Source organism: Ischnura elegans, chromosome 4, assembly GCF_921293095.1.
Source record: "Ischnura elegans chromosome 4, ioIscEleg1.1, whole genome shotgun sequence".
In the NCBI taxonomy this organism is placed as follows: domain Eukaryota; kingdom Metazoa; phylum Arthropoda; class Insecta; order Odonata; family Coenagrionidae; genus Ischnura; species Ischnura elegans.
This window is the reverse complement of record NC_060249.1, coordinates 1,580,684-1,603,338: the sequence shown is the minus strand read 5'-3', so window position 1 is coordinate 1,603,338 and position 22,655 is coordinate 1,580,684. Positions and strand designations below refer to the sequence as shown.

Below are 22,655 nucleotides of genomic sequence, written 5' to 3'. Positions count from 1 at the left end.
CAACATTGAGTTACTTTCTAATATGGCCGCTAGTTGGCAGTACTATCGCTGCAGCCAAATCGATTGGTCGATTATATCGAGCTATCGATAGGTCGCTCTTGGCGATATATATTGACTCATCGATAGGTCGCTCTTGACAATTACTCGAACCTGAACGATTAGGATGAAATAAACATTGCTATTCCACAGATCAAAAAATTAAACTTTGCAATTACACTGATTTCTGTGGAATTACAAAGTTTAATTTTTTATCTGTGGAATAACAAAGTTCAATTTTTTCATCCAAAATGCAAATTCCATGAAGTATCTATAGGGTGATCTATATAACCTAATAATATATTCTGTTGAATGACAAAGTTTAATTTTTCACCCAAAAAGATTAGTAAATTCAATGAACTATCACCAGAAACCACCTATGACCCCGAATGCATAAAAAGCGGAAGCTTGGAGTTAACCAGTGAGTACATTTAAAGTGGTGCATTTCGAAGGCTGTACCGCTATGTTTTTTCATTGGAAGGAGGTCCTTCAGCATTCCTGTAAACAAACGTGATCCTCTCAAAATGCACCATTTAATGTGATATGGTGTTTAATACAATGAAAGCAATAGTAGAATTCACAATCAATGCAACCCCCTAAACTTACAATTAAGAGGTCAACTAAAACTATCCTGGATCTATAAGTTCCTATAGATCTAGACCCTATAGACACTAACTTCCCCCGAACTATTAAATTAATATCCCAAGTGGTTGATTTTGCTCCCCAGGGGGCAAACAATGCATACTTACCCAACTCCCCTTGGTTGCCACTGGCGTCCGACATCTCATGGATGAGGAATGCTTACCAATCCTAAGCATGAGGACTTACACAGAAAAACTCACCCATTAATGATGGTGATCACTGAAGAAGCCCACCTAATGCTAGGTGACTTATTTCAACCAAGTAAATGGGAAAACCTTTCAAATGCAGATTAAAAATTTAATGACACTTCAATTTAAGAAAAATTTATTTGGACACTATTAGGTGAATGGTAGAATACAAAACAAAGCATACGAAATACAGAATAAACAAAGCATACATGAGACTTCATTCGCATCCCCAGCAATCAAGAGACTTAAAATCCTTAGTGAATTACAGTCGGTCTGTGAAACTTCATTGTGGAATGAACCACTCACTATCAAATACTCAGTAGCATCTACAATCACAAAAAGAGCTTCATTAATAGGAAAAACCATACCCGTGATCCCATACCATCAAATAAAGAAAGAACAATCAAAAGAATTATACTTCTATGTAAATACGAGGACCATACTATCACCTGCAGAGACAAAGGAAGCAGTTTGGTTATATAAGAGTGAAAAGGGTGCCATGACAATGTCAACAATTCAATGAGGATAATGATTGTGAATCTTTAATATATGTACTAGAGACAAATGAAAAAAGAGCTCAACAATTGTTACTTCCCACTGACAGGCAGAAAAAAAACATGATTTTATAAAATATCGCAAACATTCCACAGAGTTTTATCAATATTAACCCTTCATCATCACGGTTATTTAGCCTCCTTAAGATACAAAAGATTACTAACCCAGATAGACTAAATCTACTAATGCTCTGATAACAGATAGGCAAATGAAGAACTCTCCGCAGATAGGCTAAAAAATTTCATGGATAAAAAAAATCAACTATGAAAGTTCATGTGTAATTGATTATGGACAACCATAAAGTCAAATCTCTCTTGATAGCTATGAATTCCATAGAGGTAATCATGTTCATGTTGTCTTTATACCCCCGCATAATCACAGCCTTTGGATTTTTTTTATGATTCTCTCAAGAAAGTGTTTAATTTACAGTGGGACAGGCCCTTATGGATTAATGACCTCCAGAAGATTTCAGTAAACGACATAACTTTGACCCTGAAAAAACTTTCATCCTTGTTGCGACATTCATGAAGCGTATATTAAGATCCCAAGAATGCAAAATGGTGTTTCAGGATTCAGTGTAGCAGAAATCTTTCCCTTTATACCGGAAGAGTTCAATGACGTGGACTTCATCTTTGAAAAAGCTTTTCAAACACAAATCATCATTGACCCAGAGAATGTTGACGAATCAATGAATGACGAAACTGATCACGAACACTATGATGCTGTCAATGAGCAGCCAGCAAACCTTAATAAGACATGTGTTGAAACTTCACATCTGTATGGGTATAACCCAAAAGATATTGCTAAAAAATTGAATCCAAAAAAACAGCCAGCTTAAATTTATCAGAGCTGTACGAAAATCCTGTTGGTGGTACTTCGCGACCTAATTCAACACCCAAGTCATTCCCGGAACCTACTCAAGCCCATCTCATTTCAAAGAAACCCTAGAATTGACATATCCTCCGCAAAAACCACACAGTGACTGAAAATAAAATCTAAGAAGGGACAGAAAGCAACACTCAATAATTAGGACTTCTACTCCTATGAAATTGGTATCAAAGTGTCAAAGTATCAAAGAGTATATAGGAACACATGCAGGTAAACAAAATTGTAATTAATTTTCAAGTACTTAAATGAAAAATGTAACAAAATATGTAAAAAATCATAAATTTAAATGTCTTAAGGAGTCAAAATTGTTCTGGTCTACCATACCATGCTAACATGTTTTTATCTTCGTACTAGCACTCATCAATGCCAATTCATCCCTGAAAAAAAATAAAAATCATTATTATTGTTGAAGTAGCAAAGCTATCAATCACTTCATTTATGTGCTAATACCTTTTAATGCAGAAGCAATACTTATAGCATATGAACAATCTTTTTCACATGCAATGACGAATGACATTGCAAAGCCTACAACTAGTAAGCGTTCCAACAAAGATGCCATGATGAACACAACAAAAAGTTATAAAATATGGAACCTGGTGCAAACTGGTCTAACAAACAATTTTATATTACAATATTTAGGCATCATGTGAAACTAAGTGCCAACTCCCTCCCTGAGATATAACTTTTGAATAAGTATTTGGTACCTGTATTCCACATCACGCCACAGAGTATGGTCTATACCCATTTCACCAGACTCCTTCCTACGGCCAGCTTTGAATGTTTATCCATCAAACGACCGTAACCAATGTTTCCTATGGAGCTTCCTAGATTTATAAATGCAAAGGACACATTAAAACATTTTTATGATTACATATATGGTCTCAAAATTATTTCTTTACACCATGTCATGCCATCACTTAGATCAATATTCACAAGAGAAAACGAGACACAGTGATATATATAAGAAATGGTATTTTAGTATCTCAGAATAGTTTTTTATTAAAAATATGAGGAGCACGTCTAGTACCTCACCAATTAAAAAAGTACAGTCATTTGCAGCAAGGCTGATGACCCTACATATAATATTGAAATCTAACCAACTCTTAAATATATATGAACTGAAATATGTCCTAATCATCAGGAAACAATCCTCTTGCCGTGAACTTTCTATATTTAACAGAGCAGAAGACTCTAGAGTATGCTGTGACCTTTGCTGGCTCATAAGTGAGCATGCCTCAGAAAATACTTTTTCATTATACCAGCCTCAGTCTTGCCTCCAATCCTATTCATAGTATTCTCATGTGGATGAGACTAAGTTACAAGTAGTGAGTCCATCTCCACCCACCCTTCTCTAAAATGAGTACACTTGAGTGTTTAATTAATTTGATGATATTTTTACTAAATCTATACTCAAGAAAAAGATAAATGCAAAAAAAGTTTATATTGACAGAGAGCAACATTTTGATATATCACACAGTTACATTATTTTATTTATATTTCTTAGAACTTGAGGAAGAAGAATGAGAGAGATCAAATTTATTACAACATAAATTGCAGTGTTTTGGTGTAGTTCGATGGCAGGTAATAATGGACACAAAAATGGGGCGAAATTTTTGTATTGATGTTTGGAACTCTAAAAGTTATAAAAGAAAACAAATCAGTGAATTTGATCTTATCCAACAATATGCCATTTAAGTTGAACATTCCAATTTCTCTTCTACGATTTGAGGGAGCTTGCAAATTCAATAAATGCACATATCTATAGCATCCTGGGTCTTTCTGCAGTATTTTCTCAATATTGTAATCAAGTAATTTACAATACTTATTTTGGATCCATTCAAGGGTATATATGTGTGTATGAAAATGTGGGTTAAAAATTCATAAAACCTTGGCACGAGATTGTAAATAAAAAAATAATTAACACCTTTCTATCAAGATTACTTTCGAGTGTTACTACGAAATTAACGAAATGTAATTAGCTTATATTATAACAAATATCACCGTAACAAATGATAATAACAGCAACGAAAAAAGGCTTTCATTTTTTAACCATTCACGAGCATATTAACAGCGACGTTAAATCGTCGTGGCAACATGCTACACACTAGCACTCATATACTTGATTCTCCAAATATCAATTGAAAAATCCGGACCAAATAGCCCAATAAAGTCACCAATTGACGCCCAAAATTATAACACAAATAAATCTCCCGGCAAACATATGAATTGCGTCGAATAACGGCTCTACTTGTGGTAATTAAACCACACGGATGAGCAATAATGAATTAAGAGCCAATAAAAACTCAGTGGATGAAACAGTAGAATATTTTATATTTTAGCAATGGCTAAGAAAAAGGAAGGCTGACAATGAACCTTCGGCCATTTTCATGACGCCACGACCTCAGGGAAAGCAACACATTTGTAAAGTTAACTACGTATGATAAATAAATGTGAATCGAAATCGAAGCAAATTGAAACCATAGAATCAGCCAAGAACCTTAACATAGTTACTTAAAGGGTACTTGGAATTTTGACGCTCAAAGATTTATGAAAAATATACCTATCACCGGACGAAGATAGCGTCGAAGTGGAACCGAAGACGAATACCGCCGAATCCCAGCTGTATATTAAGTATTTATATCACACAGATGAGAAATTATAAATTTAGATCCAATAAAAATCCCAAGGATAACAGAATAGAATATGAATAATAGAACTACAAATGCGCTATTACCTAATGGCGTCCTTCGGCCATTTTCATGACATCACGAACCTCACGGTATAGGTCACATTTATAAGATTACGTATGGCAAACAAATGTAAGTCGCATAAAAAATTGATAACTCACCTTTTTATGAAAGCAGCAAGGAGCAGTAGACGGCAGAGGTTGCAATATTAGCGCGTTGTGGTACCTGAGGTTTTATCGTTGCATCTTGCGTCCTTGTCCTTGTGTTTATCCAGCGACACGGAGCGCCACACACGGTGCTAACAAGAACTCACAGTCCAACATGTCTGCTACCATCAGCATCACGAAATATCAGAAATATCACGAAAAACATTATCTTCTTTTATTGTAAAAAGAATTATGCGCCAATATTAAGTACGCTCATCAATTTACATCTGAAACAATATTTATCAAGGTGGCAATTTTTGAAAGGACGATCCAGTCATTTGATCAAGTCACGGACGTATTTAAATAAATATATTTTTAAAATTATACATTTGCCTATCTGGAAGCACGCAAGCAATTTAAAAAACATAAAAATTATGGCATGAATGGATTTCATTACGAAAGTATAGCAAAATGTGCGTTTAAATGTAGAATACTTCTATACACGGGATTTATTATGATAATATCCGAGTTTTATTTTTACACCGCATTTACACCAAAAAAACACGTGTACATAACTTCTCGGTGCTGTCTGGGTTGCTGCTCAATATCATCTCAATACGTTTAACTTGGAGCAAGAAGTGAAGACGAAGGAAATAATGCAGATTGTCATGAAAAATACTTTATCAATACGTATTTCCAGAAATGGGACGAATGCGAGAGAACCAGCTACAGGTTTAAAAAAAATGTCGCTGTTGTTTAGAAAAGAATATTCCTAGCTGACATGCAAAATAATCTCCTTGAGATTCCTTGCTCAGGTTGTAACCTATTATTGTTTAACGTATTCGTATTGGACTTAGGTACTTTCCTCCAGGGCGATTTTAGATCACTATTACTGTCTAAATCCTGGTTTTTCTGAGTAAATCAGCAAAGAAAGTTCTAAGAAAGACTTTAAGAGGTATAGTGATAGGTCTAACAATAAGAGTAGAATGTGACTGATTTGAGAAAGCATCAGCAGCTGAGCTAACGCTAGACACATCTATGACACTGCGCTCGCAAGGGAATGATGCGGCAGCGAAGATAATCTCGGAAATGACCACGACCACCCCCACCCGAGGGGAACTGATATTATAGAAATGGAGGGAAATACCTTCAACTCAAAATGAACTGACGCCTGAGGAAGCTCTTTCGCCGACTGTTGATTGCAATTTAACAAAATTTCTATTTAAAATTATTCGTAAGACTGCCAAGATCTGTGGCCACCAGCTTTATCCTAGTTATGAAAGGGCAAGACGCAAAAAAATCTTCATACCCAGAGGTGAAATCAGTGGAAGAAAAAAAGTGATAATCACGGGGTCAATTTTTCCCTTGAATGCAAATGAAAACTAGTTGTAGAGCTGGTGAATTTATTCTTAATGTTTTCTTATGATTTAAATATTTATGTTAATTTATAATGGTTTATATTAATTTCATGTTTTCAAAAGGGTAGTTTCCTTCATCAAAGAAAACGAAAGGCATTGATTGCGATTCGTTACCCAACATTAGTGTACTCAAAATATGTAAATTATTTGGTTTTAGAAATCCCAGTTTACACGAATGGCAATGGTCAATTTTAACCGCATTTGAAAAAGGCCATATTGACGCCCTAGCGATGCCACTCCACGTGACGTCACAGGGACCAGGGACTGACGATGTAAACCTCCTATCTATTCCATAAGAATAGATAGGAGTCTTACATCGTCTGAGATTATACATGCATGAGGTACAAAGATCAGGGAAATATTTCTTAATAATCACCTATTAAAATTGCCTATGGTTGGAAAGTTTCCTTTGTTTCATAGGGTATTAATAATTCTTATTTGAATTGGCAGCAAGCAGCCTGTATCGTAGCGGCGTTCATAACCTCGCACCCAGGTGGCCTCACACAACAGCGGTCAGACGTCACGCGGGCTTTTCCCAGCATTCATACTTAGCCTTCGCGTTTTCACGCGCTTGAAAATATTTACTTTTCATTTAATCGCGAAAAATAGATATCGTCATTTAAAAATCTAAAAGCGTGAAATATGTACTCCAGGAGTAATAATCTTTCGATTTAGGCAATAAAAAATATTAGGAAACCACCCTATTTGCTCGACAGGTTCTTATCTCTTTCAAAAGTGTTATTTTTTGCGAGCTATTTGCATCCTTGTTAACTTATTTTCATCAATCATCAACAAGTGCATCTACATACTACCGTGCAAGCCACCTCTAAGGTGTTTGGCGGGGGGTGATCAATTACCAACATGCAACATGCAAGAGGACCGCTACAAGCACACCACGCGGTAATAAAATAACAAATATAACAAAAAAATATGTGCATATTCATGAAAGGGCAAAAATTGCCAAAGTTAGTAATTCCTATAGCAATTTATTGAGCAATAATGCATATTTTTCTCCTTCTCAATAAAGAACTTCTCACTTAACTGGTAATTGTCTTGTAACATGGATTTCGGGAATCCTTCGCCTTTTTCTTGCTGCTACAACAATTGGATCAACAGGTTTCTTATAAATTTCAATAATTGCCTTTGCAGGACGCCTTCCTTATCCTCCTGTTAGTCCTACCCCTAGCCGTCTCTATCATGTTGTCATCTTTATTTCTCAGATTCCTGTAATTCTATTCCACGTTATACTGAGGGCCACTTCAGGGCAATACTCTTATTATCAATCGCATCCAGTCGACTGGTGGTTCTTCATGGTAATAGAAGGGGTAAGAAGCTAAGGGGTACAAGTGGTAGACTGCCTGAATGCTTCTTAAATACTCCATGCATACATTAATCGGTATAATACTTTTGATAATAGTAATTTGCTTAGAAGCGTTTCTCTTCTTGATTTTTTTTTTCGTATCGAAGCACCATTGGAATTTTTTCGTTTAGCTACATGTCAGTAATCATTTGGTGACCATCAAGATAACTATGACTGAAATTTCGCATGTAACATATTATGAGGACCGTAGAAGCTAAGGGGGATAAGGGCAATTTTTAATGTTTGAGATAAGTACATATGGATGGTTGGTGGGGTACACATAACTGTTGTGGCAAAGGGGTACTAGGGAATCACTGATGATACTTTTAGATTCAGTGAGTTTCAAGTATCTCTTTGTTACAAAAATATTGTGTACCGCACCAACCATCCATCTGTACTTATCTCAAATAAAAAAATGCACTTATCCCCCTGGGATTCTTAAGGGTCCTCAAATGAGGGGTGAGAAGCCAAAGGGGCACAAGTAATTTTTTGTTCTAAACAGAGTTAGTTACGGAAATTAGGTAAAGAAAAAAACAGAATCAGCTAAATATTCAGCGGTGAATTTGGTTTTCCAATTGATGTCAGTGATGAATCTAGACTTACACCAAGTTTTTGTATATTTATTCTATCAATTTCTGTATGCAGCTCTGTTCAGAAAATAAATCACTTACTCCCCTTGGCTTCTAAAGTCCTTAATTTTCTTCTACCTTCCACTGCAATCATACTGTCGAATGATCATCGCAACTACACGAACAATATCCTCAATATTTTATATTTCATTACTAAATAATTTATATTGCCGGCGTAAAAATCGTGGTGAGTGGCTGTTCATCGTTCCAAAACTCCTTTTACTTCTCAAGTTGTACTCTAAACTTAGAATCTAACTTAATGCATGGAATGGTAAAATTATACGCTTTGGTATAGGGCTTGACTTTCGGATGCGGAGATTTAACCAGTAGGGATATATGATGGAAGTTCGTGTTAGAAACAAAGTACCTGTCATTTTCACGCACAGGTTAAAAAAAAAGATCCTTAAAGTAATCCTCATTGTCTGGAAACCACAAAAATAGGGTTTCCGTGGTATAATTTCTGAAAATTTTACTTGAAAATCACCATTTTCTTCCAGGTTCTAATGGCGCCTTATTCTTTACGGCGCAGAAAAGCAGTTGATTGCAGTTGTAAACAGTAGGGAGATTTGGGGATTCTGGGCCATCACGTGATATTGCATCATCCCCCACCCCCCTCCGCTACCCAGCGCACACGTGCCGTGGTCAGCCCCTCACGCGGCATCTCCATTGCCCCTCCCCTCCCCGTCACTATCATACGCGCACGTGTCGAGGTCAGCGCTGACGTCAACTCCATTCACGCGACATTACGTCATTCAGATCGTGATCTGTCAGAGCTGCAATAAACATCCGACATTGGACCACCCTGCAGGTGCTCCCACTTACTCCCGTGCCGACTCACCGCCTTGCGTCACGCCGCGGCACGTGCTCCGCATCGCAACACCGCACACGTGCGATTGTAACGTGACCGGTCTTGCGCAAAGAATCTGATGCAATTCCCCCTTCCCTCCTCCTTTCCGAGCATATAAAACCGCGACTGGAGCAGAGCAGACTCATTCTCGAGATTCAAGCAGCAGTGTTATATTCAAGAAAAGAAGCCGACAATAATCAGGCAGTGAAGAACTGAGTACCAACCTTAAGTCAATCTCCGAGCTTTTCGCTATATTATTTAAAATCTATGGTAATTTGAGTTTAAATTCGGAGATCATATTTGAAGGCTTAGCGTTTTTTAAGTGGCACAAAACTTGTCCATCTTTCAACTCTATACACGAAGCACTGCTTGATTTTTTCATAACTACCCCCAAAGTTTCCAAAAATCTGTTTCAAGTTAAGTGGGTACTTGGAAAATTTCTCGTCTGGGGGAATAGATAAATCGTTTAATATCTTTCTTATTTGAAGTGATAAATGTATGATGTAAACTACATCGGTGATTGCGTTTAACTATTCTTCGAATACAGCAATCAAATTTTCTACGATCCTTAAGGGTTCCGATTCAGGGTACGGGTGTACCCTTATTTTTCGTGCTACCTATTTTAGATTTATTAGAAAACTTGTTCATCTTTCAACTCTATACACGAAGCACTGGTTGATTTTTGCATAAATACCCCCAAAGTGTCCAAAAAATCTGTTTCACGTTAAGTGGGGACTTGGAAAATTTCTTTCGTCTGGGGGAACAGATAAATCCTTTAATATCTTTCGTATTTGAACACAAATATTTTGTTAGCGGAATTAGTGTTGACTTTACATTATCTCTTTCTTGGAGCTGCACCTAGTTTTGTCTACATTAAATGTTCAGCTTCAGGGTACTCTTGTTCCCTTATTTGATGAATGAGCGTTTTGGTATTTGTTAATAAAAGTTGTCTTCCGACAAATTTATACTAGAATCAATCATTAGTTCTTAGTAATTCGAATCGTAAACCCTTAAAAGAACCCCATTATAATAAAGCTTAATTTAGGATCAGTATTTTAATTATATTTCAGGGTAAAACATTTATAACTCAGTTACATTTCGCAAATATCTTATTTGATATTGTAATTTCAGGAAGATCACTTTCATACTCTTGCTTTTAATAGAATATCGCTGCTAATACAACTTTCCCTGATTATTTCAATTCATATAGATTTTCTCTCCTTATACAGAAATCCGAATCGTAAAAATGTCATCTTTCATATCCACCGTCCTACAAAATTTTAATGAAGGGTTTTATGTGACCCCACAGGAGCTAGAACAGGCGCTTACGGATATCAACGAACACGTTATTTTTGATGACGAAACAGTCAATGATATACAATCGTATAACAACTTAAAAAATGCAGTGGATAAGGCAAAGGGGAGACAATTTTGCATATATTGTGAAACCTATTATAAGGTAGATGAGGCTTTACCACACGAGAATACAAATGAACACAGAGAGAATATTACTATTCAACGCGGTAGAGGATTCAATGAAATTGAATCAGCTATTCGTTCCAGACTGAAAACATTCTGGATTACTCCAGAGAATGACGGTGTCTGTGATGTTGTTTCCTTTTTGGATGATATAAAGGTACAAGTAATAGAAAAATTATTGGATTCTCTCAATGAAAACAATGTAATTAAATTTATTCTTGTCCTAATTTCCAAATTCCACAAGAGTGAAGGAGAGGAAATGGATGCTTCTTTTAAAACGAACAACCGTCGTCTGTTTTTAGTGGATAAAACTAGAGAAGTTGTTGAGGATACTTTTTCAAAATTACTTAAAGAAAAATCCGAGTTCCAAAGCAAAGGGTCGGGATGGAGTTTAGCTAGGGTGATTGGATTAGAATTAAGAATTAACAAATACCAACCAATTCGAAGTTCTACTTATATAGATTTGCCAGCGAAGATTAAGAATACCAAAGCAGTCATTAACGTGCAAAACGAAGACCAGTTTTATTTTAAGTATGCAATTTGGGCAAAAAATATTACAAGGAAATCTCAACGGGTAAGCTTGTATAAATCTGCTGAATTTAACCACGTTTATAATTGGGACTGCATTGAGTATCCTGTGGAGTTGAAAGATATCGCAAAATTCGAACGTGCCAACAATATTTCAATAAATCTCTTTGGGTTGGATGAAAAAAATAACGTCTACCCTTTGAAATTTGTAGACATTGAGCTTCCTGATCATAAAGACTTGCTGTACATTACAAATGAGCATACTGCCCACTATTGTTGGATAAAGAATTTCAATAAACTAATTAGAAGTCAAATTACAAGACATAAAAATCGACTGTTCATTTGCAAACGATGCCTCACTTATTACCGTGAAGAAACAAAACTCGAGGCTCACAAAGAATTGTGTCGAGGAACAGGTGAGCCTAGTAAAATTGTTTTGACTAGTGAAGAAGACAACATATTAAAGTTTAAACACATTAATCATTCTTTTAGAGTCCCATTTGTTATTTATGCAGACTTTGAATGTCTTCTACAGAATACCAGTACTTGCGAACCTTATCCCAACTCATCATATACTAATGTAATACAGAAGCACGAGCCGTTTAGCGTCTGTTATGTGTTGATGACGCCAGACGGATGCCAGGAACCTCAGCTCTATCGAGGTCCAAACGCAGCGCGAGTTTTTATTGAGTGCATGAAAGAGGAAGCTGAAAAAGTTTGCAAACTCTACAAAAGTATTATTCCAATGAATCCTCTCACTCAAGGGGAAGACTTAGATTTTCAAACTGCAAAGACATGTCACATTTGCGGTAAAGAATTGAATGAGGACAGAGTTAAAGACCATGACCACCTGACGGGAAAGTATAGAGGACCTGCGCACTCCTTTTGTAACATTGAGTACGAGATCCCCAATTTTATGCCTATATTCATTCATAACATGTCATCATATGATCGCCATTTCATTGTACGAGAGCTAGACTATGACGAGAGGCAAATATTCATTATTCCGAATTCTGAAGAATAATATATCACTTTTTCCAAGTCTATCGAGGAGAAATTCAAAATTCATTTTGTTGATACATTTAGATTCATGCCCGCGTCTCTAGCTTCACTGGTGACAAATTTAACAATATAAATGCACGAGTAAAGTATTTGGTAAAAATACAAATTTAGTAACAAGAAAAGGAGTTTATCCTTATGATTACACAGATTCACACGAACGTCTCGATGAAACCTTGCTCCCGGACAAGGATAAATTTTACAACAGATTGAATGACGAGCATGTGTCAGACGAAGATTACGGTCACGCTTTGAAGGTATGGTCTTCGTTTGGATGTGAGACACTCGGTGATTACAGTGATGTGTATTTGAAAAGTGACGTCACTCTTCTAGCCGACGTTTTTGACGAATTTTCGTGACGTTTGCTACGGAGCCTACAAACTAGATCCTGCATGGTATTATACTGCTCCAGGTTTGACTTTTGATGCAATGTTAAAATATACCGAAATACAATTAGAGCTTTTGACCGACTATGATATGATTCTAATGATTGAGAACGGTATCCGTGGTGGAATTTCACAGTGTTGTAAAAGATACTGTGAATCGAACAATGAGTACATGTCAGGTTATGACCCATATAAAGATTCGACATATTTAATCTATCTTGACGCGAATAATCTCTACGGATGGGCCCTCTCCAGACCCCTTCCTTACGGTGAATTTCGGTGGTTAAAACAGGCGGAAATTGACGATTTTAGCGTGGAAAATGTTCCCGATGACAGTGAAACTGGATATATTCTCGAAGTGGATCTCGAGTACCCACATCGGCTGCACGACACGCATTCTGATTTCCCTCTTTGCCCGGAAAACAAGACACCACCTAATGGCAAACATAAAAAACTTTTGACCACCCTAGAAAATAAAAGTAGATATGTAATTCATTACATGAACCTGAAACAGGCATTAGAATTAGGCATCATACTCAAAAAAGTGCACAGAGTTATCGAGTTCAAACAGTCTTCGTGGTTAAAGACTTCGTGGTTATATTGACCTAAATACAGATCGTCGAAAAGTTGCTAGAAATGAGTTTGAGAAGGACTTTTACAAGCTCATGAATAATGCTGTATTTGGCAAGACAATGGAGAATGTGAGGAAACGGATGAATATGCAATTAGTGACAAGCGAAAAAAGACTGCAAAAATTAATCAATAAATCGACATTTTTGGATAGGACAATTTTCAACGAGTCTTTAGTGGCAGTTCACATGCGGAAAGCTACCATCAAAATGGATAAGCCGATATATAGAGGTTTCTGCGTTCTCGATCTCAGCAAAACTTTAATGTACGACTTTCATTACCGTACCATGCAGCCCAAGTACCAAAATAAATTGTCACTCGCCTACACAGACACTGACAGCTTAATTTATGAGATTAGAACGGATGATTTATACAGAGATATGCTGGAAAAACTAGATGCGCTCGACACTTCGAATTATCCAAAAGAACATCCATGTTATTCTGAAAAAAACAAGAAGGTCATTGGAAAGTTTAAAGACGAGTGCGATGGTCTAATTATGACGTCTTTCGTTGGATTAAGAAGCAAACTGTACTCATTCAAGATGGAATCGTGTAAAGAAAAAAAGAAAGCAAAGGGAATAACCAAGTCTGTGAAGGAAAAATGCCTAAAATTTGATGATTATGTTAGTTGTTTAAAAGAAAACTCGACGCAATTTCGAAAGATGAACGTAATCCGTAGCAAAATGCACGAGTTATACACTGTAAAAATAAATAAGGTGACACTGAATGCATCCGATGATAAACGATATATTTGCGAGAATGGAATTAACACGCTTGCTTGGGGTCATTACAGAATTCCGCGTAAGAGGACGTACGATGAAGCGTTTGCTGATTCCTGAGAAACATTAAATACGTTCTCTCAAATTCACAGTTTTCAGTCTTGAACATGACGTTAGTCTAGAAACACCCTTTTACTTGTATCTGTGCTGGGCCATCAGGATGTGGAAAGACCACATTTGTTACGCAGTTCATAGAAAATTTGGATGATATGGTGGATATTCCTATACGTGAAATAGTTTGGTGCTGTGCCACAGGAAGTGAGCCTGACATAGGAAAACCCGTGCATTTTATAAATGAAATTACCCCTTTCGAGGAATTCGGTGGTGTACCAACGTTGTATGTGATTGATGATTTGATGAGTGAGGGAGCTTATAGTAAAGACGTGTGCAAATTATTCACCAGAGGGAGTCATCACTTCAACGTTTCCGTTTTCCTTATTACGCAGAATATTTTCCATCAAAGTTCGCAGGCGAGAAATATATCACTGAATGCTAAATATATAGTAACCTTTAAAAATCCACGAGATAGGTTACAATTTGGTCACTTGGCTAGACAGGTCTATCCAGAAAAATCGGGGGAGTTGGAAAGAGTATATAAACAGGTTACGCAAGAACCATTTGGTTATTTATTACTAGATCTCTGTCAGGGTACGGACGAAAGGTTTCGTTTTAGAACACATATTTTTCCCGAAGACGGGGCAACAGTAGTTTACATGCCTCAACACGATGAAAAGATTGAAGAACAATAAACATTTGCTCCATTCATTAAAGTGTGCAAGACCAAAACTACGCGCTGCGATATTAAAATCTTCCGACGACGAATTGATAAAAGCCATTTGTGATTGTTGTCTGAATACCCTGAACGGAAATCATAAGATCGATAAACGATTGAAACGAAAATTATCCAAGCATCGAAATACACTGAGAAAGTTGGCTGAACGGAGGATGAGTGTAAAAAGAAAACGAGCGCTTCTCGTACAAAGAGGTGGATTTTTACCATTACTATTAGGTTCGATTTTAAGTGGTGTGATCGGTAGCCTGCTGGGAAAATGAGTTTGCAGAAAATGCTCGTAGTGAGTCCCGAAGTCTTTGATCGAAGTCATGCAAAGGCTAGGTTGAGTAAATTGGATAAGGAAATGAAACTTGTGCTAGCGAGTAAAAACCTCAAGGATATTGACAAGTGGCATTTCTATAAAAGAATACTCGATAAATATCTCGACTCAGTGTCAGACTTTAAATCTCCCGTACACGTTCCGATAGTGAAACACTCACCACCAACACGACTAGTTGAGGGTAGCGATGCAATGAGAAGACGGTTAGCCGAAATTAAGAGGACAAATTCAGAGTTAGATTCAACATGGGCACGAATAAAGGAACAAATCGAAAGCGATTCTCCACCGAAAAAATGAAGCGGAGAATAGCAGCTCCAAGAGAGCCAAGCACACCTCCAGGGGAGCAAAGAACATCTCCAAAGGAGCGATGGACATCTCCGAGAGCATTTCCAAGGCGAAGCAAGCGAAAAAGGACACCAAAAATGTTTGGGGCAGAGTGGGACACGACGTAATAACTAGCGTGTACAACAGTCCCGCACATCCTGCTGGTTTTTCCACAGAATGCAAATTAAATAAAGCGACTGGGATCCCAATAAAAACAATTTGCGAGTGGTTGGAATCTCAAGAGACGTACACGCGTCACAAGGCGGCAAGAAAAGAGTTTGTTAGAAACTGTTACGAAATAAACTATATAGATGAGTGTTGGCAATGTGATTTAAATGATTTGAGAAGTTTGAAAAAAATACAACAATGGGTTCTGTTACATTTTAACCGTAATAGACATATTTTCCCGTTATGCGTGGGCTAGTCCTCTCAAGTCAAAAAGACCAGAGGAAATTATAGAAGCATTTAAGGTTATATTTCGCGAGCGCAAACCATTGAAAATTCAGAGCAATAAGGGAGGGGAATTTGTTAATAGCAAGTTTAAAAGTTTTCTCTCGAATCAAGGTGTAAAGTTTTACACTACAAATAATCCAGAAATTAAGGCTAGTCTCGTGGAACGCTTTAATCGAACTCTCAAGACAAAAATGTATAAATATTTTACAAAATACGCAACTTATAAATATATCGATGTGCTTCCAAAACTCATTAGTTCTTATAACCATAGTGCACATTCAAGCATTGGGATCGCTCCCTCTCAAGTGAATGCTAAAAATGCATTTATCATTGCTAGTCGGAGAAAAAGCTTAAAGAAGACGGATGCAAAATTTAATAAAAGTGATTACGTGAGGATTAGTAAAGAGAGGCTTCCATTCACCAAAGTATACACACCAAATTATACTAAGGAAATATTTCAAGTTTCAAAAATTGATCGAATGAAACCAATACCAACCTATAAATTGAATGATTAGAACGGGGAGGATATAAAGGGTAGCTTCTATGCGGAAGAATCAGTCAAAGTTAGTGTGTCTCCCAACACGGAGTACAGGATCGAGAAAATATTGAGACGTCGGGGGAGTGGTCCTAATTTAGAGTATTTTATCAAGTGGGACGGATATCCACCGTCTTTTAACTCGTGGATTTCCGCTTCTTCCGTGCGTAAAATATGAATGAATTTTATCTTACACTGTCCAGCGATAGCTCGAGGGAATTTTTCCCGAGAAACACAATCGCTCATTATCGCACAAAGTTGAGTCATCGCATTGATTTGGAAAACAATAAGTGGTATGTCGGTCTTGCTGAGATTTCGATTCCTTCTATTGAGGTAAATACAGCTCCCAAAGACACACCTGCTGAAATTTCGATTCCTTCTATTGAGGTAAAAAAAAACTCCCGAAGACACACCTGCTGTTATCGATAACTTTACCCCAGCGTCTCGCAAAGCAGACGAATTGCCTCCTAAGGATAATAGGACCCGAACTGAAGAGGGAATAGTTCGAGGGGATAAAGAAGTTGTAAATGTGAAACTTCTAGATAATTCATACTTTACAATTCCCATTGGCACTTTTAACAGTATTGCTGTGTCTTTTGCAAGACCATTTATTGCCTCCAGTACACAAAAACAAACTTACATTTCAAATGAAGTAATGCGTTATATTGATAGACTGAGTGTAAGGATTAATCAGGTTGGAGTTGATGAACGCATACGCCTTTACTACATTCGCTCGCAGTCGAGACGGACGGTCGTGTCTACCGCTCTCCTCAGGCATAGAGTGTATAATGCCGAGCAACTGCTCTAAGTGTGGTCTCTCTGTTAAGCGCGGCGTAGGTATTTCCTGTGGTACATGCTCCGACTTATATCATCCGGCTTGCCAATCAGTCTACCAAGAAGATCTGAAGACTCTGGAGGACCTCCAGAAGGTTTGGAGTTGTCGGAAGTGCCAGGATATGATCCGGTCAACACGTGGTTATGATACTCCAATTAGGACCCTATCAACTGTAACACCTAACACACCAGAGATGTCAGCTCCGGAGCTCCGATCCCTGTTCGCAGTGATCAATGAGAAGCTGGATGCTCTGATGGCAGACCAAACTGCACTCTCTCATAAAGTAAGTGAAAACAGTGACATGCTAAGTGGTCTTACAGTGAAGTTTCATGCCATCGAGAAAGAATTATCAAATGTCACTGGTTTAGTAAACGAACTTCAAGAAAAAGTGTTTGACCTTGAGGTTAAGTTGAACAGAAACGAACAAGAGAGACTGAAAAATTCGGTAGAGATAAGAGGGGTGCCGCTGACCACTGACGAAGACCTCCAAAGTATTGTCCTAAAAATAAGCACTGCCCTTAATGTGAATATGTCAGCTGAGGATATAGATGGCGTGTTTCGGCCAAGGCCAAGACAAGCTAGCTCAATTAATTCTCGTCCACCTCCAATCATTGTTCGGTTTCTCAGACTGAATAAAAGGGACGAACTGATAACCAAACGTCGGGTTCGGAAAGAACTTAATGTTGATGATATTAGCCTAGCGTCTAATTTTCCTCTTCCCCAACAAACAATCTATATCGACGAGGCCCTCACCCCATTCAATAGAAAACTCTTCGCCATAGCTAGAGACCTCAAAAAGAAGGGAAAAGTGAAATTTGTGTGGGTGAGAAATGGAAATATCCTGGTTAGACAGTCGGAGGGAGCTCCCGTAGTAGTCATATCCACACAAAAAGACCTTGATCGTTTTTTATAGAGAACAGATTATGCCCTCTTCTCACGGATCCTCCTGCAAGTGAAATCCACATGATCAGTCGTGAGAACAGGAGACTTGTGTTTGATCGCAATTCCCCTGTTATATTACCTATAAATTCACACCCTCAGGTAGCAAAAACAACTTCCTCAGGTTTATTAAAATTGTCGCACGTTAACGCGCAGTCACTGCTCGCTCATTTCGAAGAATTTAAACTGTACTACCATACTAATGTTGTTCATGTAATCGGAGTGAGTGAGACGTGGCTAAAACCTTCGGTTACATCAAATGTGGTTTCACTTCCTGACTTTACGTTATACAGGAATGATAGAGAAACGAAACGTGGGGGAGGAGTTGGACTGTATATACATTCGTCATTGAAATCAAAACGGGTTGGTCGCTCTACCAACTCCTGTGAGGTTATGCTAGAATATATCCTTGTTGAAATAATCAACAACCACAGTAAAATGCTGATTGGAGTGGTTTATAATCCACCAAAGTCCTATAACTTGTCTGATTTTGAAAGCATGTTGGCCAGCAAGGTCCCTATGTATGACAGTGTGGTAATAATGGGAGACTTTAACATCGACATGTTGACCAGAAATGTACGCAGCGACATCCTTTTAAATATTATCGAGAGCAGCAATCTTAGTATTACCCCCCTGACGCCCACCTGTCACACAAAAACAACAAGTACCACCCTGGATCTAATTCTTGTCGACGATCTCAAAAAAGTGTCGTCCTACGGACAATCACCTGACCCACCTCTCTCTTGTCACGATCAGGTATACATTAACTATAATACGAAAACGCCTGTATTTGAGCCAAAATTAGTCACCTTCAGAGACTAAATCATTTAATCAGGAATTTTTTTTTGAAGAACTGTCTAACATTAACTGGTGTATTATTGAGGAACTTGAAACAATCGACGAAAAAGTCGAGGCGCTTAACTCTCTACTTCTAACTGCTTTCAATGTATATGTTCCTCTGAGGACAGTTCGTGTCACCCACCCTCCTACACCATGGTTTACTCTCGACATAAAGGCTAAAATAAAGAAAAGGAATGAATTAAGGGCTTTATACAGACGTTCCAAGAGTCCAACTATTTTTGCTGAATATAAAGAAATTCGAAATAGAGTCAAGGACATGGTCCGTAAAGCCAAAAGGGACTACTGTGAAAACGCCATAAGAAAACGTGCAGATTCAAGAACAATGTGGAAAACTGTTCGCAATCTCGGTGTGATATCATCAAAAAATAGAGCTCCTATAAATATAAACTTAGACATCCTCAACAATTATTACTCATCGGGAGACATTCGTCACGAAAACGTTACTTATGTTACTCCACCCATAGAGAATAACGCCCCGAATGGCCCTAAGAGAAACCAGTTCTATTTCTCTCACGTATCTATCTCCTCAGTTATAAAAGCTTGTACAGCTATCACAACCAATGCTTAAGGCTACGATGAACTAAATATTGTAATAATAAAGAATGCCCTCCCGGCTATTCTTCCTGCTGTTTTAAACATCTTAGATTCATCCCTCCAAACCGCACAATATCCCTGCATTTGGAAGCATTCTCTAATTCATCCAATCCCGAAGTGCTCTGAACCCTCTAATCCATCAGATTATAGACCAATAGGTATTCTATGTACATTTGCCAAGATATGTGAGCGTGTGGTCTACGAACAACTGAATAAATATATTATTGAAAATGATATACTAATTAATTACCAATCTGGCTTTCGAACTGGATTCAGCACTCTAACTGCCTTGTTAAATATCACTGAGGATATCAGAGGAGCAATGGACAGGCGCGAGGTCACAATACTGGTACCTACTATTTGACCTATCTAAAGCCTTCGACATGGTAAACCACGATATACTACTCTGTAAGCTTATTAAGTACAATCTCTCTTCGAGTACTGTAAAATGGTTTCGGTCTTACTTAAGCAACCGTACTCAATCAGTCATCGGAACAAACAACACCAGATCCAACTGGACATATAACCGCCGAGGGGTAATCCAAGGTTCAGTTTTAAGCCCCCTGCTATTTTCCTTGTTTATAAATGACCTTCCTGAGGTTTTAATGCATTGTAAATACCATCTCTACGCCGACGACTTCCAGATTTATTGTCATACGGCAGTATCAGATCTATCTTCCACCATAACATTAATCAATAATGATATCCAAAGAATAGCCTCCTGGATGAGGAAAAACCAACTGCAACTCAATGAAAAAAAACTAAAGCTATTATATTTGGTCCTAGACATCTTATTACTCAAATTGATGAGTCCGCTCTTGGAAAAATTCAATTAGAAAATCGTGTAATACCGTACGAAGAAACGATAAAAAACCTTGGTATAATATTTGATAAGGAACTCAAGTGGAAAAAACAACTCCATGTCACAAAACAGAAATGTCTGAGCATACTACATCAATTATATAGAACCAAGAACATAGTTCCGCCCAAAATTCGAACCACCTTGGTTCAGTCACTAATTTTTCCTCACCTTGACTACTGCTCCTCTCTGTTTACTAATCTCTGCGAAGAAAGTAACAACAAATTGCAAGTAACAATGAACTCTTCAATGCGCTACATTTATGACCTAAAAAAATGGGATAGGATATCTGATACTTAAGTTCGATTACGTTGGTTGAAACTAAAACAGCGTCGTTTATACCATGTGATCCTGCTTGCCTATAAAATTTTATCCACTCGTAATCCCGTTTACCTATCTGCTAGATTTACCTGGAAAAAAGATCTACATGCAGTACCCACTAGGAATCACTCCGTAGATCTTCACATCCCTCAACATAGCACACTTCACGCAACTAAATCCTTCACAATAATCGCCTCTAGAGTACGGAACTCCCTACCATCCAAAATAAGAAATATTAAATCCATTCATGCCTTCAAAACCCAGGTGTACGATATTTTAATAAATAACCCGAAAATGCTGTCTGCTTAAAACTGATTAAAGTAAAATTAAAACGGTGTTGAAGATGTATGAAAAAAGGTGTATGAAAAAACATATGGTTGAAGAAAATTGTATTTAAAATTGTATTAAATTAGAGTGTCATACTAATTTGTTATTTACTTTTTTTCTTCTTTTTTATACTGTTTGTCTGACACTATTGTTATTGTTATAATAAATTGGCACCTTGATTTCTTGTGATGGTTGGTCAGTTACTCGGTTATAACGCAGCATGATGTTTCTCCTTTCGTTGGTATTGTTTTTGCCTAACTGTATGTAAGTTGGCGGCTGTCCGCAATCGAGTGAATCTTATGTGTTTATTTTCATTGTTTTTTTTCTTTTCTTTTGGGAATGTAATGTGAACGCAACGAGTGAATCTTATGTGTTTCTTTTCATTTTTTTTCTTTCCTTTTGGGAATGTAATGTCATTACGTATGGGAATGGTATGCTGAACTAGTGAAAATTGTGCAATGGTTTTCTCATGGGCCACAGGCCCACGAAATAAACGCATTTATTATTATTATTATTATTATTATTACCACGGGCTGTGCAAATTTTAGCGAGCGGAGTAAAATACTCGTTGTCTCCGGGGACGTATGATTCGTTTGCCAGCTTATTCAATAAAACTTTGTCTGGCTTTAGTGGAACTCGCAAGGAAAAGATAAAAAATGACCTATCGTTATTATCGGCTGTTCTAATTAGATTATCATTTAAAGATTCAACGTTGACAGATGATGAGTTGGCGGAAATCATTAATAGTGCCAGGGCAGAGATTAACACTAAAGACGACATAGGAAAAAGAGGAAAAAGAAGCATTGCAACTTCCTCAACAAATGTTTACGTTTACACAGATATAATAAAACCGCAGTTGGTCGGTGACACTTTGAGTCGATGCATCCGCATCTTAAATGTTAAAATTGGTGAATATCAAACTTTCAATCCGATTTATTACTACCCCGTCGAGAAAAACAATATTGAGAGTGTTGAATTTCTTTTTGCAGATAAACTCGGTGAAGCAATTTCTTTTCATAGTGGGGAGCAAAGCTCGATAGTTGTGCTACACTTTATTAAAAAGAATTGATTCACGTTAGTACATCATTTTACGACGAGATGGCACCGGTGATGGATCGATATTATAGTTATTATTCAAAACAGGTGGGGGGAGAGATTGGATCCTTGTATAGAGCTTCTTATAGGGTGCAAAAGGGACGAGGTATCGGGAGTTTCCTCGCGGGATTGTGGCGATTTGC

General features: G+C 37.5%; 1 protein-coding gene and 1 long non-coding RNA gene across 2 annotated transcripts; one reads left to right on the top strand and one right to left on the bottom strand.

Moving 5' to 3' along the window:
* Positions 1 to 631: 631 nt before the first annotated feature.
* LOC124156978 lies at positions 632 to 5,716 on the bottom strand. The gene is made up of 3 exons (XR_006864499.1): positions 5,158 to 5,716; positions 3,014 to 3,133; positions 632 to 2,686 (listed from the first exon to the last, which is right to left on the bottom strand). It is a non-coding gene; the product is annotated as an uncharacterized LOC124156978 (long non-coding RNA).
* Positions 5,717 to 17,469: 11,753 nt separating this feature from the next.
* LOC124157060 lies at positions 17,470 to 18,429 on the top strand. Its single transcript, XM_046531532.1, has one exon. The coding sequence runs from the start codon at positions 17,470 to 17,472 to the stop codon at positions 18,427 to 18,429; it is 960 nt and encodes a 319-aa protein (XP_046387488.1).
* Positions 18,430 to 22,655: the final 4,226 nt, after the last annotated feature.

What these genes read in the sequence shown, in the direction of transcription:
- LOC124157060 (XM_046531532.1), top strand. Translation starts at nt 17,470, where the DNA reads ATGCCGAGCAACTGCTCTAAGTGTGGTCTCTCTGTTAAGCGCGGCGTA.